Below are 23,984 nucleotides of genomic sequence, written 5' to 3' on the forward strand. Positions count from 1 at the left end.
TTAATGTGTAACCATCTGGTTAAGTTTCTCATAGAATTCCTACATCAGTAATTTCTTGCCAGAACATTTAATATTTGGGAAGGAATTAGATTAAGTTTTCATGCTGGGGATGAGGGAGAGTTACATGTCTGACTACTCACAAACTATGGCTATAATTTTACTGGAGCCTACTCTCACTACTAGGGGCTACATCTGCTCCTTTTATATATAAATTTAATAAATGAAGGCAAGGTAAGTGAGTGTACTGTTTGTATGGATTGTGTAAGGCTATAAAGCCAAAATCCAATTCTGGACTCTACGAAAGACCTGAACTAAAATTCTTTCCAAAATATCTTCTCAATTTTTAAAAACATTCTTCCCAAAGTTAAATAAATTTATGCCCAGGATACTGTCTTTTGAGGTTCCTAAGTTTCAATTACCTCTTTTATAACTACTTTCCAAAACTTTTTTTCTTACTTTCCCTCAACTCCTTCCCTATTATTATATGTATATCCCATGGCATCTCTAAATAATCTTGAGCATAGTTTCTCTGTAGTGGCTATAAGTAATGAGGCTAGGGAGGTGAGGAAAGAAGTCAAAGTTTTTTCAGACTCCAGTTCTGACCCTTCCTTTTAGAAATGGATAAAGCAGCTATAGAAAATGCAACCACAATATATAAATAAATTAATATTTTAATAATAATAATAAATAATATTAATTAAATTAAACTTAGAGCAGGAGCAGCAATAGCCTGCTATGAAAGGGTTTGGGAGAAGGACAGCATTGTTTTTCCTTATCTCTTAGAATAATCCTCCTTCTTTTCTGTTCTAACAAAATCTAATTCCTATTTCCTTAAATTAGGAAGGAGAAATATTGCCCTTTCTCTCTTCTTCTAGGTTCTGGCTAGGCTTAGAGAAAAAGTAAAGCTTAATTTTGGTAGACTAATAATCTTGGAAAAATCCTTTTTCTTCAACAGTTCTGTAAAGCTGGAAAAGCTGTACCTACAGAATGATGAAAAAATAGTACCCCCAAATAATATTAACAGTATGCTGAAAAGCAAAAAAAATTGCTTTCTCAATCATAAAGCAGGACAAATCCATACTAGGTATTATATAAAACATATGAAATCTTGCAAATCTATCAAATCTTTTAGTTTTTGCTTCAGAAAGAGGGGATAATAAAGTTTTCAATCTCAAAAACAAATCTTGCTGCAGAAAGTAATAAATTGAATGGATTATCTTACCTTTAAAGCCTGCTGTTTCTGCTTGTTTATACATCCCAAGAAAGAAGTAGGTACAGGCCAGGTTCACCCAAACTTCAGGATTACAGCCCTCCTCCTTTGTCACAGATTCATATTCCTGAAATGTAGGGTGTTAAATAATCATATTTAAATAATAAAGCAGGAAAGCAACTTACGTTTTAGGAAATCATAGATTTCTTTGTGCTTTTCTTTCCCTGAAAGGTTAAGCAGAGTGTTAGAGCACAACCTAATTCTAGGAGGAATGACTCCCTACTAAGCCCAGACTTTTTCCTATTCTGATATTGACCTAGGGTAGCAACCTGTAGAGACGTCAGACTGATAAAATTTTTGGTCTATATAAGCTATATAAATGGAAGGTTGGTAAGATATTTTCCTTCTGTAGAACTGAGTAGGCAAAATAATGACAACTAGTATTTTCATAATGCTTTAAAATTTGCAAATCACTTCATGCACATTTTTAACTTTGAGCCTCACAACAACCCTATGAGGCAGATGCTACCAAGTATCATGATCTCCATTGTATAGACAAAGAACTCAGACTCAGCTAGGTTAAATGACTGCAAATAAATGACCACTCAACTAGTGTGTGAGGCAGGATTTGAATCTAAGCTTTCTTTATTCCAAGCAACTGGCTGGCACTAATTTAACTGTGTGCAGTCACCCAGAGTCACTTAGCCACCAGGTGGCAGAGGTAGGCCTTGAACCCATGTTGGACTGGTTTCAAAGTTGGCTCACTATCCACTATGTCAATGTTGCTGCTTAGATCAGTTCTTAGTCTTATTTATTTGCATTAAAAGATTTAATTTTCTACCAAGGCCATATTTCAAAATTCATGTTGCCAGCTGTGTTTTTCAGATAACCTTTCAATTCTTCTTCTTTACAATGTTTCGAGACCTAGCTTCCCTTTCTTCTCCTGTCTCCACAAGTAAGTAACAACCTTATTTCAATCAATTAAATTCAACAAGTGTTTTCCTGGCAATATCTATAGTCACCTTGTTTGTCCTGGTCTCTTTTCTTCTTTGGCCCAATCTCAAATCACTTAATACTTAAAGACCAAGAACATATATGTTCAACTGATCAAACTGTTCCAATTACTAACTTAAAAGTGTGGAACATACAGCTACCAAGTCCTGCCCACTTTCATACTTAAATTCAGAGTCAGAATCCTACAGATTGATGACACTGGACATATATAACATGAAATAATCAGAATCATTTAGAAGAGAATCACACTTCAAAAAACAAAGATATTATACAAGGAATTAAGTTTCAAATAACATTTGAAGAAATGTCAAGTGACAGAATTCTGACTTCCTTAGGCATAAAAATAATCAAGTTCAAAGAAACAAAGATCTTCACCTGAAGCTTTCCCAAAGAATTCTTAAGAAGAAAGCACAACTTGAAATTATTTATTTACTAACCTCCAAAGCTCTCTTGTAGTCACCCAGATGAAAAGCACAATATCCAATCCACAGATCTGCGTCCTCATCTTGTTCTCCTACGTGACGTTTGAACTTTAAGATTTAATGATATGATGAAATAAACATTCAAAGTTAAATCTTTTTTAAAATACTAAGTTAGAATTTCACTGACAGTAATGAATTACAGGTGCTGAAGGTAAAACTTTTAGTTTCAGTTAAATTATATTCTGGTAAAATCATTACTATTATTATATTTTATTCATATATTTATTTTTACTTACAAAATACATTTATTATCCTTACAGTTCTGTGAGATGAAGTAAGTAGGGTACAGAGAAATCACATGGCTTACCTTAGACCATATAGTTGGTTTATGGTAAAACTGGGATTAAAACCCAGATCTCCTGGCTCTTGGCCCATGGCTTTTTCCCACTAGACCATACAATACAAAAGAACATAAGAACTTCCATAAATGGCTCAGACCTTGTGTCCTCTGATCCAGTAATCAATTTTAAACAGTAGTAAAAAGAAATTTTTTTGGGGGGGCAGGCAATGTTGGTTGCAAAATGTTAAAGAATATATTCTAAAACAATATATATTTCCATCAAGAACCCATTATATATCTAGAACTCCTGGTTATGAAAATTTTGTTTAAATTTCTTCATGTTTTATTTTAGGATGTCAGGATATAGGGCAGGAAGGGATTTCAGAGATCACTAAACTATTCCTTCATTTTACTGAAAAGGCCAGAGTTAGAGTGACTATACCTTGTATTTCTATAAGTTTACTTTCCATGGAAAGCAGAGCTGAGTTATGCTAATTTTACCTTTTTTTCAAGCTTCACAGGATTCTCCCTATTTGCAGTATTTGATAATGGTACCATCCAAAATCAGAGTCATTTATCAAGTTATGGCATATCCTCTCAGAGACTGAAGAAAACTTAATCTTATTTTATTAATAATCTGTCACAATACTAGAGCATTTCCTAATACCCAAGCAACCTCCCTCCAACAAAGTATATTCTCTGAAAACAGTTAAGCCAGCCTGCCAAAATGAATGATTATGACTTTTATAGTTCACCATTTAGAAACATAATTAGCAAAAGTAATTTCAGAACAAGAGCAACTGTCATCCAGGGCAAACAGTACCAAATGGGACCAAGAGCATGACATGTGCATGCAGATCCTTTTTGGAATTCATGATATATAAATAATACATGCAATTATATTTGGTCCAGTTATGTAGTAGGTAAAAAGTTCTCATAGTGGATGAAGAGATGGGAGTTGGAAGGGTCCTCAGAGGATACTGGGCACTGTGAAGATGGAATTAGCTCACCTCTATTTGCCAACAGGAATATGTCACCCCACCTAACTTAAAATTAAGTGGCAAGAGGGGAGGTCTATGACCCACATGTGCTAGTGAGTGACAAATCAAAAATAGGTGACTGTCCCCTGGGCAGTCAAAAACAAGGTTGAGGCTGCTATTTGTCCACATAGAACTGGAGGGTGGACACGGGAAGTGATGCAAAGAACTATCTTTTAAATATGATGGTAACTTCCTGTGAGGGGGATTTTCCCCTTTGAACTTGGCCTTGGAGGAGCTTGGGTTGAGACCTCAGACTGCTTCCCTTTGGATTATCACATGGGTGAGTGGAAGGCTGACTCCCTTTCCTTTCCTTGGCGTTTCCGGAAGCACCAGCCTCTACGAAGAGGTCTTTTGTCTTAGAGGAGGCCTCATGGCTAGAAGCCTTGTTTAATTAGCCTCTGTGCCCCCTTTGCTGGGGCCTCTGAAGCCCTGCCTGGTTGATTTGTGCTGTAAGGGGTAAAAATTATGGTTGGACTGGATATTTAAAGTTTTGGTCACCAGGAATCGATTTTCACAATTTCAATGAAAGACCCAAGTCAGGATGACTTTTATGGTAGTTTATGGTAGTTATGGTAGACAGAAGGTAAGGGTTTAAATAAATAAGTTCCCTGTTCTTTACCACACTGAAACAAAAGAATAAATTTGTATGCTTTTCTTGTTAGCTACCAATACTATCTACTGTATTTGACCTAGGTTTTGTTGAAGAAGCCAAATATTTTTTAAATTAATTTCAATTTAATTTAATAAGCACTTATTACACTATTATAGAGCAGGCATATAGTAACCAAATGGTTCTTCTACAGAATTCTTCTTTTAAATGGGAATTTCAAATTTCAAATTTTTATTTTATTTAAAAAGAAAATTCAAATTTATTTAGTCTAATTATCATTTCTATAACAATTAAGTTAATGTAGGCTAATTTAGGTTCAATGCTTTGAAATTTCACTCAAGTACTTTAGAACTCACGTTTGCTACTTGATTCTTGTGCTTTTGCTAAACTAAGGTTGTGATTATGTCTAAAATTTCTTGCATGCTAACACTTAATAATAATGTGATTTCCAATCTGCTTGCTTCAGAAATACTTTGTAAATTAAAATTTCCCTATTATCACCCCTAATACAAAATAAGACAGCAAGTGTATTCAGTCTATTTCCTCATAATCTCTCAGTAGATCCATTTTGGCCAGTGAATAGAGTACTGGGCCTGGAGTCAGGAAGACTCATCTTCCTGAGTTCAAATCTGACCTCAGACATCTACTGGCTGTAAAACCCTGGGCAAGTCACTTAGCCCTGTTTACCTCAGTTCTGTAAAATAAGCTGGAGAAGGAAATAGCAAACCATTCCCATATTTTTGCCAAGAAAACTCCAACTTGGGGAGAGAAGAAAGGGGTCTAACACAAAGAGTTGGATATGACTGAAAATGACTGAATTACAAGTATTTAGAAACTATATACTAATCCATAGTAAACCATCCTTCAACAAGAGGTTGTTTTTTGGAATTCTTTGAAGCTAATCCTCAGCTACTTATTTTTAACTTGTTTGAGGGAATATCTATATTGATACAGTACTGAAATTCCAGTTTTTACTCCCTCTGCTTCTTTTTTCCTTTTCCTTTTCCTTTTCTATTTTCTAAAAAATTCTTTTTTTTTCCCTGTATGATAGCATTTCACTCTTGTCAGATAATCTAGTCAGTCAACAAGCAAATTCATTAAGCATTGACTATGTGCCAGGTTCTGAAGGCAGGAAAGAAAATGTCTGGATTGAATGATAAATTTGGACAGAAGTAACTGAGTAACGCAACAAATGCAAAGAGAGTTTGTTTGTTCTGAATAATTTTTAAAAATCCTTTTAACATATTTGACTTATTCCAGATTTCTAATAATGTCATTAAAAAAGGGGTGGGAGGAAGTCCAAGTTGACTATGGAAAAGAATTCACTTGGATCTATACTGTATATAATGCATTGTAATAAATTTCACATGAATCAAAGAACTATGCTTTTAAAAACTATTTCTAAACTCTAAATAACAAAATTATCTGATCTGTGGAGATAAGATCTCTGATTATTTATTTATTTATTTATTTTTAAACCCATAACTTCTATGTTTTGGCTCCTAGGTGGAAGAGTGTTAAGGGTAGGCAATGGGGGTCAAGTGACTTGCCCAGAGTCACACAGCTGGGAAGTGTCTGAGGCCAGATTTGAACCTAGGACCTCCAGTCTCTAGGCCTGGCTCTCAATCCACTGAGCTACCCAGCTGCTCCCTAGAAATCTCTGATTATTTAATAGAGAATTAATCAGCAAAAAATTTTATTCGTTTGAAGATATACCTATAAAATATTTACAAACCAAATGTAATAAAATTAGACAGAATAAAACAAATTTGGGAAAGATATATATGACAAACATAACTAGCAAAAAGTTTACTATCTAAATTTCTAAAGACCCTTTACATAATAATAAAGTAAATGCAAAGAATCAATGTAATAAGCAATCAAGGAAGCCAGTTTACATAAGCAATAATATTAATATAATTTAAAGGACATGAGGCAACATTAATCTTGAATTTCAATCACAATTTTGCCACTTGAAAATGGTATGATTCCTTTGAGTTTCAGCTTCCCTATTTGCAAAATATGGATAATAAAATCTACCTTGCAGTATTATTGTGATGCCTGAATGAGATCACATAAGTCAAGGATTCTGTACACTGTAAATTTCTTTATAAATTGTGGCAATGTTATTAGTATACAAATAGTAAGGAAATAGTAGTAATGAAAAGAAGAATTAAGAATAACTCCCATCCCCTAGCACTTTATTAAAATATGATTTCAACTAGCAAAAATTAGTTAAAATTTTTTCTAACCCCTATAGTAACAAGGATGTGGTAAAACTTACATAGGTTTATCTTGTTAGGTGGCACTATTCATTACTTTAATAATTCTGGAATTCTACTTTGGGGGATATATCCCCAGGGCATTAAGATAAACAACAAAAATTTTACCAAGATTTTTGTAGTAACACTAATATATCAAAAAAATTGTAAACAATCCAAATGTCTAATCATAGAGAAATAATTGAGCTCATTTCTGGGACACTCATGATGATGTGGAAGGGAATACCTTTAAGAGACTGGTGAACCTGAAGTGGTGTTGGAGAGAGTGTGCCCCTGAAGTACCTCAATGAGAGGGGTTAGGGAAAGGAAAACACAGGATGGAATTATTGTACTTTGTTCTTGCTATGTCTTTGAGATAAATAATTCTTTATAATAGCCACTTGGTGGTCAAATGGAACTGGAGTAATAGTCACAGGCCCCATAGGGGAACACAAAGAGTTAATGTGCCATTATGCACCAGGCATATTAGTCTCCTGGAATCAAAAGTGGGGAGACATAACATGCTGACTTCACCAAGAATCAGAGGGAGGATTGGGTAAAATTAACGTCAAAAATGTAGCCCTTTGAAACAACAAATTGGGAAAAAATCTTTATAACAAAAAACTCTGACAGGGGTCTAATTACTCAAATATACAAGGAGTTAAACCAATTGTATAAAAAATCAAGCCATTCCCCAATTGATAAATGGGCAAGAGACATGAATAGGCAATTTTCAGGTAAAGAAATCAAAAGTATCAATAAGCACATGAGAAAGTGCTCTAAATCTCTAATAATTAGAGAAATGCAAATCAAAACAACTCTGAGGTATCACCTCACACCTAGCAGATTGGCTAGAATGAAAGAAGGGGAGAATAATGAATGTTGGAGGGGATGTGGCAAAATTGGGACATTAATGCATTGCTGGTGGAGTTGTGAACTGATCCAACCATTCTGGCTGGCAATTTGGAACTATGCTCAAAGAGCTATAAAAGAATGCCTGCCTTTGATCCAGCCATACCATTGTTGGGTTTGTACCCCAAAGAGATCATAGATAAACAGACTTGTATGAAAATATTTATAGCTGTGCTTTTTGTGGTGGCAAAAAACTGGAAAAGGAGGGTATGCCCTTCAATTGCAGAATGGCTGAACAAATTGTGGTATATGCTGGTGATGGAATACTATTGTGCTAAAAGGAATAATAAACTGGAGGAATTCCATGTGAACTGGAAAGACCTCCAGGAATTGATGCAGAGTGAAAGGAGCAGAGCCAGAAGAACATTGTACACAGAGACCAATACACTGTGGTAAAATAGAATGTAATGGACAGTGACCCAGGACAGTTCTGAGGGATTTATGGAAAAGAACACTACCCACATTCAGAGTGAAGGGGAAAGAGCATGAATTATGTAACCATGTTAACTTTTCTAAAAAATAAATATTAATAAATGTTTTTAAAAAAATGTAGCCCTTTATCCCACACATGCACAGTAAGGTAGGATGCCACTAATTGCCAGTGTGGCAAAACTCAAGGGCCTGACATCCAGAAGCAGCTGGTAGTATCCTTCTGTGTGCCTAGTGATGATTTGGATGGAGGACAGGAATCATGACCCAGACTGTTCTGATCATTAACCTTATCAGAGATGAGGGCCAACCAGGAGCAAAGATCTCTTTTGGAGAGAGCCTCATCCTGAGTGAGGTCTCTACTCACTCTTTCCAGCAGTCTCCAATCTTATCTTTCCCTTGCTGCCACTTATAAAAGAGGCCTGGCTGGTTGGGAGTGCTAGAACTTAAGAAACAGGACTCAGCCAGGAGACTTTGGTAATTAAAGACCTAGTGATCTTTCTCTCTCTCATTTTTACTAATAGATAATTATAATTCAATATGCAGTCTCCATTATTAATTTTAATTATAACAGGCCACAGATAACAGACCCTAGTCACAGTTCCAAGGGGGAAAAGACTGCTTGGGGTTTCTCATAGACTAGAACACAGGCAGAAGAAATATTAAACACACCTCTCTACATTATACCATCTTGTTAGAACTGAAAGCAAATAGATCCCTAAAGCTAGCTCTGAAATAACCTGCACAAAGAACCTGAAGCTTGAAACAGTGCTTCTTTCACTCAGTTCAAGCCAAACTATAAACAATTTTTTAAACTAAAAGAAAAAAAGGCTGGAACATGAACAAAACAACAAAAAAAGAAACTCAACATAGAAAGTTATTTTGGTGACAGGGAAGACCAAAATGTAAATTCAGAAGAAGACAACAAAGTCAATACTGCTGTGTCTAAGGCCTCCAAGAAAAATATGAATTGCTCTCAAATCCAAAAAGAAGGAAATTTGCCCTGATCAATTTGGAACTATGCCCAAAAGGGCTTTAAAAGACTGCCTACCCTTTGATCCAGCCATACCACTTCTGGGTTTATACCCCAAAGACTCAAGAGAATCATAAAAAGGTAAATAGAAAAGGGAAGTCAAAAGACATTCAATAAGGTTAAAGTGTACACATCTCTACATGGGGAGATGATTCTTGTAAGTACAAAAAATTTTGGCATTATTAGGACAGTTAGAAGAAATGTACATAGACAGAGGACAAGGGTGTGAGTTAAAAATGATGGAATGATATAAAAATTTAGGCATGAGAAGGAGAAATATATTGGGAGGAGGGGGAAGGGAAAATAAATTGGGGTAAATTATCTCACATAAAAGAGGCATGAAAGAGCATTTATAGTGGAGAGGGTATGGAGTACATAGAGAGGGGAACATATGAACCTTACTCTCATTGGAATTGGCTCAATGAGGGAAGAACATATATAATCAACTGAGTATAGAAATCTATCTTACCCTATAGAAAAGTAGGAGAGGAAGGGGATAAGAGAAAAGGAAAGGGGCTGATAGAAAAGAGGACAAATTGGGGAAGTAGAGGTCAAAAACAAAACAGGGGTAAACAGTGGAGAGTAATACACAACAATCACAATGAGGAAAAACTTTTACAAGTCTCTATGAAATGTCTCATTCCTCAAATACTCAAGTCATACCCCATTTGATAAATGGTCAAAAGATATGAATAGGCAGTTCTTAGGCAAAGTAATCAAAGCTCTCTATAGTCATGCAAAAAATGCTCTAAATCACTACTAATTAGAGAAAGGTAAATGAAAACAACTCTGAGGTACCACCCTACACCTATCAGATTGGCTATCATGACAGAAAAAGAAACTAACAAAACTTGGAGGAGATATGGGAAAGTTGGGACATCAATGCAGTGTTGGGGGAGTTATGAACTTATTGAATCATTCAGGAGAGCAAAGGGTTAAAAAATAGTATATATGTGTATATATATATATGTATATATATATATATGTATATATATATATACTCCCAAAGAGATTTTTAAAAAGGGTAGGGGACCAATATATACAAAAATATTTTGTAGTTCTTTCTATGGGAAAAAAGAATTGGAAAGTGAAAGAATGGTCATCAATTGGGGAATGGCTGAGTCAGTTATAGTATATGATTGTAATGGAATACTATTGTGCTATAAGAAATGACAAGCAGGAGGATCTCAGAAATAACTGGAGGGGGCAGCTGGGTAGCTCAGTGGATTGAGAGCCAGGCCTAGAGACAGGAAGTCCTAGGTTCAAATCTAGCCTCAGACACTTCCCAGCTGTGTGACCCTGGGCAAGTCACTTGACCCCCATTGCCCACCCTTACCACTCTTCCACCTAGGAGCCAAAACATAGAAGTTAAGGGTTAAAATAAATAAATAAATAAATAACTGGAAAGACTTACACAAAGTAAAGCAGAGTGAAACAAGCAATGCCAGGAGAATATTATACAAAGTGAGGGAAATACTGTACAATGAACAACTGTGAATAACAGCTATTCTCAGCAATACAATGATCCAAAACAATCCCAAAGGACTCATGATAAAAAAATGCCATCTGCTTCCATAGAAAAAGAACTAAGAGTCTGAATCCAGGCCAAATCAAACTTTTTTCACTTTCTTATTTTTTTTCTATTTGAGATTCCTTCCACAAAAGGATTAATATCGGAAAATGTTTTACATGATTGTACATGTAAAATCTATGAGATTGCTTACCATCTCAATGCAGGACAGGAGGTTAGAAAGGAGGGAGAATTCAAGACAATATTCTTTGAAAAATGTTGGGGACTGTTTTTACATGTAATTGGGAGAAAATAAAATAAAATTTAATTTAAAAAAGCAGACTTCAATAGTAAGTCTATAAGAAACACATTCCACAGTGTCAAAATAAAAAGACTGAAACAAAAAACATTATGCTTCAGGTGAACTTTAAAAAGCAGAGATTGCAATATTGATCCCAGATAAGGCAACAATCAAGAATTTCTAACCCACATTTTTCATGATAGCTTATCCACTTAGCAGACATATACACCTTATCTAAAAGTTTCCCCCTAAATTTAAGTGAATTCCTAAGTTACTTAAATTTTTTAAAAAATCCAATAACAGACTAATCTTTTTATAAACCAAAAAAATCCCTAGTAAACAGCCTCTAATGTCTTGCAGGATTTAGTGATGGAAGAAGACAGACCTCAGCCTAGTCAATCCAAAAATTAAGAACCCTTTAGGGACTAAATAAAGATTCATCAATTTAGAATTTTCTTTTAGTGGGCCATGCCATTTGGTCAGTATATCTTCAAGCAGCCCTAAAAGCCTCAAGCTGTTTTGTTTTGGGGGTAAAGATATCTCATTGCTTCAAAGAAACTGAGACATAAACAGTAACATACTCATAGGAATATATAATATAAATAAGTTTACATGACATCAATCATTACTCTTGATTGAATGAGAATAATTTTCTTGCCTAGGATAAAAACCTGTGTCGAATATACTCTACGTTATGATAATCATCACAAGGTGGTAACTATATGCATAATGTTAGATGTTCCATTATAAAATAAAGATAAACCATAATCAATGCTCTTAAAAAGACAAAATCTGAAAAAAAAAAGAAATACATAATAACAAACATCAGGATGGTACCATATACTTAGCCTTATATTCAATTCATATTATTGACTGATTGACTAGGAATAACATGGTTGGAGTAGTGCTTTAGGAAAATGATTTTGGCATTATGTGCCACCAGAAAACCTTGAATAGGCATTATATATATATTATCACTTCTTCTATTCTGCCTCACCTCATGAACTTTATATTGATTACTCAGAAATATTTCTAAAAGCTAGTTATTTTTATTTTAAATAAAATATATCAAAATTCAGAATTCTTTGTAGATAAAATGCAGTAATGTATATTACAGTAATAAATGGTTAAGTGGTCAAGGTTTGTGTTGAATAAGAAATTTAATTTGTGAGAATGAATATTACATTAAATGACATTTACCACTATAATAGAGAGTAGGTAGATTTTCCATCAACTATGGGGTAGGTCAGGCAAAATCTAGGGGTAAAAAAAATTTAATCTTCAAAAGGTGTATACTAGCTTTAGGCCACATAATAGAGCTTAATAAATGATTTTGAATTCATAGTTACTTACATGCTCAATTCAGGATTTAGACCTATGTCAAAAAAATTGACATTCATCTGCTGGTATTAGAATCAGAAAGTTAGAGCTGTCAGAATCCTCAAACATCATCTAATTCAACCCTCTCATTTTACATCTTAGAAACCAAGACCCCAAATAGCAGTGATTAGAGTTTACCTCCAGCAGGGTAATAGCTCCAGTAAAATCTCTTTGTGATAGCAGCTCTTCTAGTTTTGGAATTTTTCTTCCTTTTTTCTTCCTTTTGTCAATTTGCTGTAGGTCACCACCTACAGCAGGCTTGGCTCTTGAAAGCATCTGAAAAAGAAAAATAGTACTGTGGTCTGAACTGGGCTTTCTCCAAACAGAAACAAACAATTCTAGCACCAACAGATCCTGGTACAAAAGGATTCCAAAAAAATGTCCAAATTCCTTCCTTAGGATCAAGACCAATTATGAAAATAAAGAGTAGAAATATTCTCTCAGACCTGGAAATACTTCTAAGGAAATTCTTGCATATAGCATTCATTTCAAAAGATCAGATTTAGACACTTAAAACCAATCCGTTCATTTTACTGATGAGAAAAATGAGACCAAGAAGGCTAAATGATTTGTCTAAGGCCACACAGGTAATAAGAATCAGCATGGAGTCAAACCCACTTTCTCTAGCTCGAGGGTCTGCATTCTTTCCACTGCACCAGTGAAGGAGCAAAGCCACCCTGTGATGCTTGAAAACAGCCGGTATAGAAGCCTTGGTTTTCTATTCCTTTTTGCTGTCCACTGAATTAAACGACTTCTCAGGCGTCTCTTCCCCACGCTCTCAATTTATGCCCCAGGAGGGGATCAGCTGCTTTAGCAGAGCTTCCCTCACTCCTTTTTCTGGGCTCTTCATCACAAGTCCCCGGGCTCCCCAGCTATCTGGCTTAGGGATGGGCAGAGGTGATTACTGGGCTGGCGGTATCCGTGGTGATGGAGGAGCAGGAAGGAGGCGGGGAGGCAGGAGGAAGAGGAGGAGGTTGATGGAGAGAAGGAGGAGATCAAGGAAGGGAGGAGGGCGATCGGGGAGGAAGAGATCGAGAAGGGAAGAGAAGATAAAAGGGGGAGGAAGAGAAGGAAGAAGAGGGAAAAAGAAGGAAGAGGAAGAGATCAATGAGAGTTCAGAGGAAGAAGAGATAAAGAAAGAGGAAGAGAAGGTGGAGATCAAGAAGGGAGAAGCTAAAGGGGTAAGGAAGAAGAGAGAGAGAAGGAAAAGGAGAGTGAGAAAGATCAAGACAGGGTGAGAAGGAGAAAAAGGCGGAAAGGAAGAACAGGGGGAGAGAAAGAGAAAGAGATGGAAAAGGCAGCGATCAAGGCAAGGAGGAAGACGAGGGGGAGAGAGAAGAGTGAGGAGGAGGAGGCGATCAAGGCAGGGAGCACGAGAAGAAGGGGGAAAAAAGGAGGGAGGAAGAAGAGAACGGAAAGCTGGAAGAGGAGGAGGAAGGCAAGGAAGGGTGAATAAGTGGAGGAGGAGGAGGAAGGCGAGGAGGGAGCTGGAAGAGGACAAAAAGGAGTAAGGGTCTACGGGGTACGTTTTGGGGGACATGTGTGGGACAGGGGGCTCTGACACTGCTTTCCCCTTCGGCGAGGGATGGTCCCGAAACAGCTCTGCCAACCAGCCGCAGGCTTAGCCATAAACGAGAGCGTTCCGAGAACGTGGCGGTTTCTGAGCCCACCCCGAGGTCCTGGCTGGACTCCTCCGCCCAGCCCTTGGCAGAGCTCACCGCCAGGACACTCACCATCTTGGCGGCTGAATCGTGCCCACTTGGTGAAGAAGAAACAGAGGCCCCGCTTCGGCCACTCGCTGCATCCGCGCTCCCTCCTCCGTTTCCACGGCAACCCCGCGAAGGCGGGGGGAGAGGGGGCGCGGGGGAAAGCGAAACGTTCCGTCTGGCACAAGTGCCCTCCCGAGAACTCTGTCCGCAGGGCTCTTGGTTCCACGCTGCTTCAGGTAATCCGAAAAGAGATCTTGCCTTTTTTTGTCTTTTGAGAACTACACTAGGTCCTCTTGCCAGCTTTTGGGCTCTTTTTATTTTTCCCTTGCTTCCCAGGTTGCCCTAACTAAAGTATTCACAACCACTGGCCATCTTCGTAGCAATGAGTCTTGTTAGCCAGCCTAGAAAGCAGACAAACCCTATCCCCTTCATCGAAGGCTTCTGAGCTTGATGATAAGAGCCAGCAATTATAGAGCGCTTATTGAAGCTTTACCAAGCGTTTTAATAAGTCGTTCTTATTTGATCTTTACAAAATCCCTCTGAGGCAGTCAGTCAAAACAGCATTTGCACGATGGAATTTGCCCAAGGAATACAAAGTTAAAGCAACAATGAAGACAGTTCCTGTTCTCAGAGTCCCTGTAGCTCACAGACTAAAGAGACTTTAGCTGAGACGAAGGAAGCCCCGGAAGCAGGGTAGATAGAGCTTGCCAAACCCGAAAGACAGGGAAAACTTTCGGAGTCTGGAGATGGAGTGTCCTGTGCCAGGCCCAGCCAGTCAGGGTTATTTGTAGGTGCTATTACTGCCACCCCCAATTACATATTAGAAAACTGGGGGAGAAAAGTTATTTACAGGACGAGGAAACTGAGGCTGAGAAATTAGGCGAGGCACCCAGGCTCACACAGCAAGCAAGGCAGGATTTTACAGAGCCTTCAGGTAACCACTTTTCGCCATCGAGCTAGGACAACACCCAGCCCGGAGCCCATGGCCACCACCACGCAATGTGGCAGCATAAGAGGAGGACTAGAGAGCTATCGATTCCGGAACCATAACAGTCCCACCTACAAAACACCTCGGAGAGGAGGCCGCCAACTCGACGTGTGTGGCCTTGGGCAAGATGATGTCCTCCTCTAGGGGCCTCAGTTTCCTCATCTGAAAAAAAAAAACAAAACACGAGAGGTCTGAACTACAAGATTCCTAAGGTTCCTTTGAGCTCTGGTTCTCTAATAACCTCCTTACGAGGGATAGTAATTATCAGGGAACCACTTCCGGTTTGGATAGCGTTCTTTGGTTTCCATAGTAATCAGTCTGACGCTAACACGTGGTCTCTCCACCAGGGAGGTGAAATAAACCCAGAACAAACTGTTCCCAGTTAGTAACCTTAAGTTGTGTACGTACAGACGTGCCGGAAGCACCAGCGGACACTTCGTTCTCTAGGTTATGCATACAGCTAGATGTAGAGGTAGACGGGATCTCAGAAGCTATTTGGCCCAAATTTCATATTTTATAAAGGAGGAACCTGAGGCCAAGACAGGTTAGCAGTAGTAGAAACAGCAGCAGAGATTGGTATTTGAACTGGGGTTCTTCCATCATCCCATCTGCAGCCCTCCTTCTCCTGCACCAGGCTCTCACTTGACACGGATTTGTGAGCTCATCGGTCTTTTATTTCTCTCTCCCAGGGCAGCCGGCAACCTGTCTTATCCTTTTTACCTTCTCTTTAGGTAAAATCCTTCATAGAGACCATCTCTACTCAAAGGGTTGGAAACTTTCCTCTGTATCTTTACACATCTTGTGGAGGATGAAGAGTACACATGTGTTATTCTTTGTTCTAGCTGCCTGGCCAACCTATTTCCTTTTTCTTTCATACATGTATCAATTCTTGTTACAAGTCATTGGTAAGCCATTAATCTGTAGTTTCATGTTAGTATAAATTTGTTTCTTATATCCAATAGCTTGGTCTTTGGACAACTTAAATTTTCATCATCAATAATAAAACTAGCCCCTGTTTTTTTTTTTTTTCATTTTTTTTTTTTTTAAATTTTAAACCCTAACTTCTGTGTATTGACTTATAGGTGGAAGATTGGCAAGGGTAGGCAATGGGGATCAAGTGACTTGCCCAGGGTCACACAGCTGGGAAGTGTCTGAAGCCAGATTTGAACCTAGGACCTCCCGTATCTAGGCCTGGCTCTCAATCCACTGAGCTACCCAGCTGCCCCATAGCCCTTGTTTTTAAAATGGGGATTCTTTGCATTTTGCTCTATAACTTTGTTGCAGTTATTACAGAAGCAATAGTGGACTGAAGAGGATTTTTTTGTGTGTTTCATGGATCTCCATGGCCAAACAATTTTCCTACTGACCAACTCCCCACTTAGCTAGGCTGGTTAAGATGCTAGCAGAATCAAAATATGACACACCTTTTCCTCAAAGACTTTGCATCTTGCCATTTGATCCAGCAATACCACTACCAGGTTTGTATCCCTAAGAGATTTTTTTTTAATGGGAAAGGATCTGTTGGTACAAAAATATTTATAGCTGTGCTTTTTGTGGTGGCAAAAAATTGGAAAATGAAAGGTCATCCCTCCATTGGGGAATGGCTGAACAAATGGTGGTATGTCATGGTGATGGAATATGAATCGCTTGATTTCTATAAGAAGTGGAAGGACCAATAGGGACTGAAATGAATAGAACCAGGAGAATATTATACACTGTAACTGAAACATTGTGGGACTATCAAATGTAATTGATTTTGCTACTAATAACAGTGCAATGATATGATCCAGGACAATCCTGAGGGACTTAAGAGAAAGAATGCTATCTACAGCTAGAGAAAAAACTGTGGGCATAGAAATGCAGAAGGAAAAAAGTATGATTTATCACTTGTTTATATGGGTATATGATTTGGGGATTTTGGTTTTAAAATATTATTCTATTACAAAAATGAATAATATGAAAATAGAAAAAAAAGACTGAATCTTTTTTTTTTTTAAACTTTTACCTACTGTCTTAGGATCAGTTCTAAGACAGAAGAGTAGCAGTGCCTAAGGTCAGATTTGAACTAATATCCTCCTTCCTGACTCCTGGCCTGGCCCTTTATCCACTATGCTACCTAGTTGCCCCAAGACTTTGGGTCTTAATAGGATATACCAAAGCTCCAACAGACTCCTTTGGCAGCGTTAGAAAATCCAGTATTAATGCCATGCCACAACAAGGTATCAAAGTATGGCTTTTATGGAAGACGTGTACAAATTATATAAGCTTCAAAGCAAATAATTCCTAAATCTGTATCTCTATTCTCCATCTTCCTGCTAGCTCAAATCCCCTTTTCTTGACTACTTCTGGATAATCAGCTGATACCTCAACTTTAGCATTATTATGAATTTATCTTCCCCCCCCCCCAATAAACCTGATCCTCTCTATAATTCCTGTGTTTCCGTTGATGGCACACCATGCTCCCAACTAGTAGTTATAGGCTTATAAATTTAGAAAAACCCTTGACTCCTCCCCTAATACATTCAATGAATTGCTGAGTCCTGCTGACCCTGCTTCCCTGATATCTCTTTTATCTATTGCCTATTCTCAGTCCCTTCTGTAAGCACCATTTTTTAGCCTTTATCTCTTAAAAAATTATTCTGAACCTAAATATCAAATAAAATTAAAATTTTCATATAAAAGAGGATTGTTTATTAAGCTACAAACCCCTATTATCTATTGCTTTTCCTTAGTATAGCAAATATTACTTAATATTGTTATATAACAAATTCAACATAAAACTTTCAAAGTTTGCCTGCTTGAATGATATCAAAAATAGAAAGAAACTACCAAACCATAAGTAAGGATCCCTTCTGGTCACATATTGACTTAGAAAATCACATATTAACATTATATATGTTTGAATGTATTTTTATTTATTTTGTTAAATATTTCCCAGTTACATTTTAATCTGATTCAGGCCACACATTGGAGTGTTAGGAGCATGACATTACATAGTGTCCTCTTTTTGATTTCCCCTTTCCCTATTATATATCTTTCATTTTGTAATTTAAACAACAACAAAAATTGACTGACCTGTAGATAGGGTGTTGTGAGGTTTATTATTTATAGTCAGCTGATACCTTTTTTTTCTCTTTTAAATCATTCGGGAACTTCCTGCCATGTTTTTTATGCCTTCTTGGGAATCTTCAAGGTCCTTTGACAAGAAAAACCCAAATGGGGAACAAAGAGTTGGACAAGACTGAAACAACTGAACTACAACAACAACAACATTGCATCATATCATATGAAGTTTTTCATGTTTCTCTGTACTTATCACATTCATAATTTCTTTTATAGCACAGTAACATTCCATTACATTCATGTGGCCCAATTTGTTTTTAATCATTCCCAAATCAAAATGTATCTACTTTGGGGGGGGCGAAGGAGAAAGTAGGAGCATGAATCATGTAACCATGTTAAAAATGAATATTAATAAATGTTTAAAAAATGTATCTACTTTGTTTCCAATTCTTTGTTGCAACAAAAAAGTGCTGATATAAATATTTTATTTAAAAAAAATTTTTTTTAAACCCTTACCTTCCATCTTGGAGTCAATACTGTGTATTGGCTCCAAGGCAGAAGAGTGGTAAGGGCAGGGCAATGGGGTTCAAGTGACTTTCCCAGGGTCACACAGCTGGGAAGTGTCTGAGGCTGGATTTGAACCTAGGACCTCCCATCTCTAGGCCTGGCTCTCAATCCACTGAGTTACCCAGCTGCCCCCAGATATAAATATTTTAATGTATATGGGGACTTCTTATCAATTATCTCCTTGGGATATAGAGTAGAAATCCAATCTCTGGGTCAAAGGGCTTGGATATTTTAGTTACTTCATTTACATAATTCCAAATTGTTTCCTAGTTTGTCTGTACTGATTCACAGCTTCACCAACAATATATCAGCATCTCTTCCAACAACCCCTCCAACACCGACTGCCCAACTTTTGCCATCTTTTCAAATTTATAGTGTATAAGATAAAACTTAAGAACTGTTTTTTATTTATATTTCTCTTATTATTAGTGATTTGTAGGATTCTTTCATATGACTGTTAATAGTTTGTATTTCTTTTGAGAAATGTTTGTTCATATTTGTTGACTACGTATCTATTAGGGAATAACTTTTTATTCTACATGTGAATATATGAAACTCTTAACTGATTATATATCTTCAAAACCAAATCCTTATAAGAAATATACCACTAAGATTTTTTTCTCACTGCATCTTACGCTATGGACATTAATTTTGTTTGTGCAGAAACTTTTCAGTTTCACATGATTAAAGTTATCAATTTAATCTTTTGCCTCTATCCCTTGTTTGGTAAAGAATATATTTCCTACAATAAATGTAAAAGGAGTGTGATCTGATTATCTTCTCATTTTCTTATAGTTCTTAAACTCTCCACTTATTTAAATTTAACTGAAGATATTAACACAAAATATTTGCCCAACAATGAGCAAACCTATATACAACTGAAAGAAATGAAACTTTGCAATATTGACATTTTTGCTGTAAAATAAAACCAGAGAATATTAAAAGTAAAATATATTAGCTTACACTTATTTAGCACTTTTTTATACCTTATCTAATCTGATCTTAACAATAATCCTTTGAGTCAGATATTATAGTTACTATGGATATTAATTTTTCCATTTTCCAAATAAGAAGACTGTTCTTAGAGGTTCATAACAGTTTATTAAGGTAAATCTATGATCCTGTGGCCTAAGACTCCAAATTCAGGTACTGAAGAAGTAATTCAGTATCCATCAACTTCTCACTTAATTGAGATATTTCTTTTTTAACTACAAACATATAGGGCCTCATAAATGAAGTGTTATGAAGAAACTCTTTTCCAACTTGTACAAAGTTGAACAAAGTTTTTATAATCTTTTGAGAAGTACAAAGTTTTTATAATCTTTTGAGAAGACAAAAAAATCAATACAAGGTTCAAAGCCAAATGAAGATATACAAACTTGGGTGATGTGAGAGTATATAAAGCTAGGTGATTGATGAAGGCATACATAAAAAAACAGTATAAAAAGTTGAGTGAACAGAGCTTAGCAATAAAGCAGTGGATTGAAATATCCTGAGAAAAGAGTAATATATTAACAGGAAAATTGATTGCATCAAATTGAGCAAGTTCTTTTTCATTGTTCTACCTAGAGGAAGCAAAATTTCCCATAGTCCTTCAGGAAAATGTTATTTAGATTATCCTTAGCCCTATAATGAACTATAGTTAAGTCAATCCAAGAACCTGATTCCAGGTTCTCCCTGGTTTTTTTGTGCTTCTAGATTAAAAACATTATCTTGGAAATTTAGACTTTTCCTATAGTCCATGAACATGAGGTCCAGAACCATGAAGCAAAATCTGGCCTCAGATACTTTGTTATGAATTAAAATTAATCTTGGGGGCATTATACTAAATTTATAAGTATTTATAGTAGAGAGAAATAAGATTTCCAGCCTTTCTAACTTAGAGTAAGATCAGGTCCCCAGTTCCAGCTTGGCTCTGTCCTTTGCCAGAGATGGTTACATAGGTAAGCATAGCTAGGATGACTGAAAGGGCTTCTTCCCCAAACCCAAAGAAATGGCAGAGATCCCCAGAGCTTCATATGCTGGCTTCCTAAACTCAATCTAAGCCCTCCCACAGAATTCCTCAATTGACCCAAGGTTTCACCTCAGTCTCCATATGTCATATCCCCTTACCTCCTTGACTTCCACTGGTCAGGGACCTTGCCTGCCACCCTGGAAAACCCAACCACATGATGCTGCAACTCCCATGGCCACCCACTGTGGTGAATCTTCAGGAACTGTACTGGGTTGGAGGTCCTCAAGATATTTAATTCACACAACTTCCAAGATGTGGGAACCTGGGCAAGTCTCAACCCCAATTACTCAGCCTTCACTGCTTTTCTGCTTTGGAACCAATACTTAGTATCAATTCCAAGTCAGAAGGTAAAAGTTTTTTAAAAAAGCAAAGCAAATTTCATTTCTTCTAAGTGACTAAAAGTGGTAGTGGTGTGGAACCCAGAGGGTTAGAACTAAAATCTCCTGACCCTTGCATGATACTGTAGTAAAACAGTCTTATCTGCAGGAATTCCAACCCTGCAGCTATCTGAACAGGCATCTGTTTCCCAAGTTCCTGTTTCCTTGTACCCATTCCTGCTTAAATACCCGACCCCTAGGCCAGCTCAGGGTCTGAGTCAGCTTTTTGATGAGAGACCTTAGTTCGAGCTAGAACATAAGATCCCTTTGCATTTCACATTGCTGGCCTCAGACTCATTACTGGGATCAGCTCCCGGCCCTTCAGTGGCTTGGTAAAATGTGTAAAAAGAAGGAACAACAACTAAGATAACCCAACGTGTTAGGTTATGAAACAGGTAAGGTCAGTAGACCATGCCACCTATGACTCCCTTTCCAAGGTTAGATAAAAAAGGTCACTAGCAAATTAAAGAACCAGGAAAGGAGATACTTTTGCTACTGTGGCTAGGGAAAAGGTACTCGACCAAACTTAGGACAGAGAGGATCACAAGAAATAAAAACGGACAAATTTAATTACGTAAAATTTAAAAGCTATTGCATAAAAAAATCCATGCATCAAAAATTAGAAGGAAAATAGTTAATGAAGAGAAAAATCTTTGTAACATTTTTTCTGATGAACATCTAATAGTGAAGATATATTAGAAACAGATTAAACTATATAAGAATAAAGATAACTGGTCAAAATAGCTAAGCAGACAGTTTTCAAAAATGAAATTTAAGCTATCAAAAACATAATGGGGGACAGTGGGGCGGGATGTGCCAAAACAATAATGAAGTAAATACAAATTACAACAACTCTGAGGCTCCACCTTTAAGCATCAGAATGACAAAAAAGGAAAATGACCATTACTGGAAGGTATAGGAGAAGGCAGGCATTGTTGGTGGTTCTGTGTGCACTGTTACATTCAGGATAGCAACTATGCCCTGAATTGTGGATACTTTTTGGCCACAAAAAATGTGGTCCAATACTAGGTATTGAGAAATATCAAAAAAGAGGGAAAGGATTCATATGCGAGCATAAATATGTAAATGTATACAGTGCACATATGTATATATACAGACATATATTCTTAGCCATACTTCATCAGTAATGGAGTTGCTAAGTAAATTAGGGTATATGGCTATTTTAGAATATTATTAAAGAAACTTACTATAACATTCCCACCCAAAGGTAGCTTAGGGCAGTTCATTTGGGCACAGCAGTGTCACCTAGGAAACATCCTAGCTACTTTGAGAAGTGAGGTAACTCTGGGAAGCTTTATGTTACTTCTGAAGAGTGAAAAAAAAAAAAACCAGGTCTGCTATAAATTCATTCTATCATTTTAAAGAAAAACAATTTGAGAATTAATCAATGCAACAACCTATCATGAATCCTCAAAATTAATAATGAATCATACTTCCCACTTATCGAGAAAGGAAATTAGAGGTACAAAATGAGACATGCATTTTGGGGCACAACTAGTATATAGAATTTTGTTTTGTTTTGCTTTGAACTCTTACATTCTGTCTTAGATTCAATACTAAGTATCAATTCCAAGGCAAAAGAACAGTAAGGGCTAGCAATTGGGGTTAAATGATTTGCCCAGGGTTGCACAGCTAGGAAATGTCTGAGTTTAGATTTTGTAAGAGGGAAAGGGTTTTTTTTGATAGGATATAATATTTAAAGGTGTGGTTGCCAAGGAACTGAATAAATACCAATTCCTAAAACGATTTTAGTAATTTATTTATAAAATATAGGAGAGAGATGAGAAGAGGGTAGAGTAAGAAATCTAGTTTAAAGAACTAGACTATGTCTAAGAAAGAGATTTAAGAACAGTCGCACCAAGTCCAAGGTCTCAGCCAGAGCTCCTCCAAATCCAAGCCATGAACAAGAAGAGGTAAAAGGGGCTGAGCCCCGGAAGTTCTCTTAATTTATCCAGGCCATTTCTTTCATCACTTTCTGTGCCTTCCTCTTAGTTTACGTGTCCAATCACAATAGATGCTTTTCTTAGGATTGCCTAGGGGACAGTCAGTCAATTCTGATTCATCACCCATTTTTACACATGTGGGTCACAGATCTCCCAATTTGTAAGTTGTTTACACTTTTGGTGATTAGATTTAAGAATGGGCAAGATAGATTTAATCTCATAATCACAATTTGAACCCCAGACCTCCTGCCTCTAGGTTTGATTCTCTATCCATTGAGCCACCTAGCTGCCCCAGTGTGTGTGTGTGTGTGTGTGTGTGTGTGTGTAATTGTTTTGTTTGACGGGAGAGTGTATACAAGGGGTAGAAATTGGTTTTAGTAGGCTAGACCTGGATCAGGTCAGGCCAGCCTATCAGATTTGAAACTGAAATAAAATAAGACACTCATAATTCATTTAATTAATTAAGGAGTTTTTTTTCAGCCATAGCCAAGATTTCACATGCTTTCATGTTGGTGTTGGTCGTGCTGATGGTTTTTGGTAATAAGCAGCATCAGTAGCCCAAGTGATAGTCTCCAGAGCTATTTAATGCTTGAGGATAGTTTCACAAATTTTAAAGAAAAAAATTAATCTAATCTGCATGGTGTAAGGCCTTAGGATAGCACTTCTACCAAGTTAATGATATAACAAATAATATTTTTTAAAAAAGAAAAGAAAAACATTGGCACATCTGATGAATAAATCCATCAAAAAAGTCTGAAAATATGTGCATTACATCCTTGGATTTCAACCTTTGCAAGGGAGGGGGATGAGAGGGTTCTTTTCATCTTTTTTTTTTAGAGG

General features: G+C 36.9%; 1 protein-coding gene across 1 annotated transcript in view; it reads right to left on the reverse strand.

The window, feature by feature from the left end:
* Positions 1-14,274, reverse strand: part of TTC26 (tetratricopeptide repeat domain 26) — a 58,621-nt gene extending 44,347 nt beyond the window's left edge. Inside the window, exons 1-4 of the mRNA XM_044677730.1 lie at positions 14,196-14,274; positions 12,601-12,738; positions 2,662-2,754; positions 1,223-1,337 (exon numbers count right to left, since the gene is read on the reverse strand). Of these exons, the coding sequence (XP_044533665.1) occupies positions 1,223-1,337; positions 2,662-2,754; positions 12,601-12,738; positions 14,196-14,198 (349 nt within the window). The 5' untranslated portion in view covers positions 14,199-14,274. The remainder of the gene's footprint in view (positions 1-1,222; positions 1,338-2,661; positions 2,755-12,600; positions 12,739-14,195) is intronic.
* Positions 14,275-23,984: the final 9,710 nt, after the last annotated feature.

Source organism: Gracilinanus agilis, chromosome 5 (assembly GCF_016433145.1).
Source record: "Gracilinanus agilis isolate LMUSP501 chromosome 5, AgileGrace, whole genome shotgun sequence".
NCBI lineage: Eukaryota > Metazoa > Chordata > Mammalia > Didelphimorphia > Didelphidae > Gracilinanus > Gracilinanus agilis.